At 55.6% G+C, this 3,862-nt stretch overlaps 1 protein-coding gene across 1 annotated transcript; it reads left to right on the top strand.

The window, feature by feature from the left end:
• Positions 1 to 722: 722 nt before the first annotated feature.
• Positions 723 to 2,552, top strand: ETH_00009855 (nuclear DNA-binding protein, putative; the record flags this gene model as incomplete). Its single annotated transcript, XM_013377048.1, has 5 exons — positions 723 to 996; positions 1,231 to 1,286; positions 1,526 to 1,574; positions 1,803 to 2,327; positions 2,425 to 2,552. 5 exons carry the CDS (start codon positions 723 to 725, stop codon positions 2,550 to 2,552), a joined length of 1,032 nt encoding a protein of 343 aa, XP_013232502.1.
• Positions 2,553 to 3,862: the final 1,310 nt, after the last annotated feature.

The raw sequence follows: 3,862 nt of genomic DNA, 5'->3' as shown, positions 1-3,862 counted from the left end.
ACCCTAAACCCTAAACCCTAAACCCTGAAACCCAAACCCTACACCCTGAGCCCTAAGTCCCTAAATTCACCTCCTTGACAAGATAAATTAAAAACTTTCAAAAGTGCCTTTTACGAGCAGCAGCAGCAGCAGCAGCAGCACAGACCCTCACAGGGGGCCCCCTGGGGCCCCACGGCTTACAGGGGGCCCCCGCCTTGCTGCTGCTGCTGCTGCTGAAGGGGCCTTAGGGGCCCCCAAGAAAATAAAATGATATATTTGTCTTTCAAAATATAATTAAGTTCTTTATTTCATTAATTGAAAAGGAATTAAGGGCTTTAAACGGTGCTTTAAAGCTTCCGACCCCACGGTGGGCCTGCTGCTGCTGCTGCTGCTGCTGCTGCCGCTGCTGAAGCCGCTGCAGCAGATTCTGCAGCAAACTAGCCACAGGCAAAACCCCTTCTATTTGAAAGTCTGACTGCTGCTTCAGGCCCCGCTACAGAGCAGCAGCAGCAGCAGCAGCAGCATCGACTGCAGCAGCAACAGCCGCTGCTGCTGCAGCCGCTGCTGCTGCGGCGCAATCGAAGCAGCAAAAGTGGCAAGAGCAGCAGGAACTCTTGCATCAAAGCGGCTGCTGTCTGCAGAGAGCAGCAGCAGCTGCGACTGTACCGCTGCTGCTGCTGCTGCAGCAGCAAGAACTGCAGCAGGCGCCGAACGCAGCAGCAGCAGCAGCAGCAGCAGCAGCAATGGAGTCTATAGAGGAAGTTTTGGAAAATTACTCCTCCCAGCTGGGGGCCCTCGACAGCAAACTGCAGCAGCTCAGGGCGGCTCTGGGGGCCCTGGCTAAGAATCCAGCAGCAGCAGCAGCAGCAGCAGACGCAGAAGCAGCAGCAGCAGCAGACGCAGCGGAAGCAGCAGCAGCAAGAAGCAAACCTCATGATGCTGCAGCAACTCTCCCACCCCTGGAGGCGGCACAGCTCCACGTTGCAACTGCCTTTGCTGCATGCACCTTATGGTTTAGTGAGGCTTGAGGGTTTAGGGTTTAGGGTTTAGGGTTTGGGGTTTAGGGTTTAAGGGAGGGTTTGGGGTTTACGCCTCACTCGCGGATTTAGGGGTTGGGGTTCGGATCACTTTATGCTCTCAGGACTCAATGCTCCAGAACCCTGATTTAGGGTTTAGGGTTTGGGATTGAAGGTTTAGGGTTTAGGGTTTACGGTTTAGGGTTTAGGGTTTAGGGCTTGCGCGTGCACGCAGCATACCTCAAGACCCAGGGCCTGAGCACTCAAAGCCATCCAGTCACAAGAGACCTCGTGAGCGATAAACCCTAAACCCTAAACCCTAAACCCTAAGCTGCAGCGCTTGCTGCTAAGCGGTAGGCATGCATTGGACTTACTTGAGGGGCTAATGCTTTAGTGTTTTTGGGATTAGGGTTTAGGGTTTAGGGTTTAGAGTTTACGGTATGGGGTCTAGGGTTTAGAGCCGAAGTTTCAGGGTTTAGGGTTTAGGGTTTAGGGTTTAGGGTTTGGTGCTTCGGTGTTTCTCGCTCCAGGCTCGCGTGCAGCAGTACATGCAGAAAGTGTCAAGAACAATCCAAGAAGGCAAGCCAAACCCTAAACCCCAAACCCTAAACCCTAAACCCTAAACCCTAATCCGTTGGCTGCAGCTTCTCAAGAGTTGTCTACCCCCCTGCTGCCACCACTTGCTTCCCTCCGCACCCAGCCCCACCAGGTCTAGGGTTTAGTGTTCAGGGTTTAGGGTTTAGGGTTTAGTGTTCAGGGTTTAGGGTTTAGGGTTTAGGGTTTAGGGTTTAGGGTTTATTTATGCAGGAGAGAAAAGAACCCAAACCCTAGACGTTGCTGCTGCTGGGCGTTTCATTGCCTTCCACACAAACTCAAAGAGGGGGCCCCAGGGGGCCCCCAGGGGGGCCCCCAAGGGGGCCCCCGAAGGTGCCCCTGAGGGGGCCCCCCAGGGGGGTCCCCAGGGGGGCCCCCAGGGGGCCCCCAATGGGGCCCCCATTGGGGCCCCCAGGGGGGCCCTCAAGAGGGCCCCTGGGGAGGCCCCTGAGGGGCCCCTCTCGGGGGGCCCCCCTAAGAAAGTGCGCAGACTTAAGGGGCCCCTGGGGGCCCCCAAAGAGGTTTCAAAAGGCAAAGGGAAACCCAAGAAAGAGAGGGGCCTGCAGGGGCCTTCAGGGGCCTCTGAGCCAAGCAGCAGCAGCAGCAGCAACAGCAACAGCAGCAGCAGCGGCAGCAGTAGCAGTAGTAATGTGAACAACAACAGCAACGACAGCAGCAGCAGCAGCAGCAGCAGCAGCGGCAAGCTGACGAAGCGTAAGAACAAACAAAAGAAGAAAAGTGCTGCGCCTTAGCTTGCGCTAGCCGCAGCAGCAGCAGCAACTGCAGCAATTGCAGCAACTGCAGCAACAGTTGGCGCGCTGTGCTGCCGCTTTAGTTTCTGAATTTGCCATTGCTGCTCCGTTTGAGCAACTGCTGCAACAACGGCAGCAGTTGCTGCGCCAGCTGCAGCAGCAGCTGCAGCAGCAGCTGCAGCAGCAGCTGCGGAAGCAGCAGCAGCACTAGTAGGCTCTCTGGTTCCATTTGAGCCGAAGGAATGCTCTGGATTGGGAATGAATCTGCGAACAATTCCCTATACTTGGGGGTTTAAGGTTTAGGGTTTAGGGTTTAGGGTTTAGAGGAACGGCGAGTGTCGTTTAGAGCCACAAGTTGCTGCACATAGAACCCGCCTACTTTTCACAAGGCTCCTAGCTGCCATGGCTAGCTGCTGCTGCAGCAGCTAGCTGCGGCAGCTGCAGCTAGGTCCAGCTAGCTCCAGCTAGCTGCAGCCGCTGCGGCTAGCTAGCTGCTGCAGCTAGCTGTAGCCAGCTGTGGCTAGCTAGCTGTGGCTAGCTAAGACTGGCCCAGGAAGCAGCTGCAGTTCGGGATTTTGAAATATGCGCAAATTTGCTGCTGCGGTACTCTGCAGCACCGGGAACAGCCAAGGCTAGCCAGGGTTTAGGGTTTAGGGTTTAGGGTTTAGGGTTTAGGCGGGTCTCGGGCAGCGAGTGGAGCTGCGCAGGAGCCGGTGGGCGCTGAGCATGAAGATGCAGAAAACCGGGGGCTGCTGCAGTTATTAAGTTTGGAAGTAAAATTTAATTTAATTTAAATTTATTTAAACTTAAAAATGAAAAGTATTTCAAGACGGTTGGGTTGTCGGCGGCGGTGACGGCCTCCAAGGTGTCTGTACACTGCAGTGACCCTGACCACTGGTTGGGGGCTCCGGGTCCGTCTGGGCTCATTTTTGGCATTTTTTCACTTTTTTTTTAATTTTAGAGTTTTGTAGAGATAAAAATGAGCATTTGGCCCCTAAAACGAGGAGAAAGGGCTCGAAAAGTCGCCCTGTAGCCTCGGAACCGGCGGGCGCAGTGAGACACCCGCAGCAGGGGGCTGCTCCTTTTCTGCAGGGGTTTTCGCCCTTTCGCCCCCTCTTTGGAGTTTTTAGGCTGCAATAGTGCAGAGTTTTGGAATCATATTCCCTGACTTGTTGATTTGAGGGTTTGGGGGGCCAGGGTTCGGGGTTTGAGGGTTTAGGGTTTAGGGTTTAGGGTTTAGGGTTTGTAGCGGTGATGTATCTCCACGCAAAGCCTTCTTTGGCTCCCTGCGACTACTTCTCCTCCTCTCTTAGGGCCAAAGGGCAGCAGCAAGAACCTCCCGTGTCTCTTTCTGCTGCTGGGGCTTCTTCGGGCTCTCCAGTCTTTGTAGAAGCTCCTGCTGCTGCCTCTGCTGCTGCAGCATTTGCTCCCGACTCTGCTGCTGCTGCCCCCCGCGTCTCCTCCTGCTGCGCGGACCTCAGGGGCCCCTGCCGGGGGCCCCCCGGGGGGCCCCCCGGGGGG

Source organism: Eimeria tenella, genomic scaffold (genome assembly GCF_000499545.2).
Source record: "Eimeria tenella Houghton genomic scaffold, Eth_scaff45, whole genome shotgun sequence".
NCBI classification, from domain to species: Eukaryota; Apicomplexa; class Conoidasida; order Eucoccidiorida; family Eimeriidae; genus Eimeria; species Eimeria tenella.
Note: the sequence above shows the minus strand (reverse complement) of the source record. Positions and strands in the feature narration are given on the sequence as shown.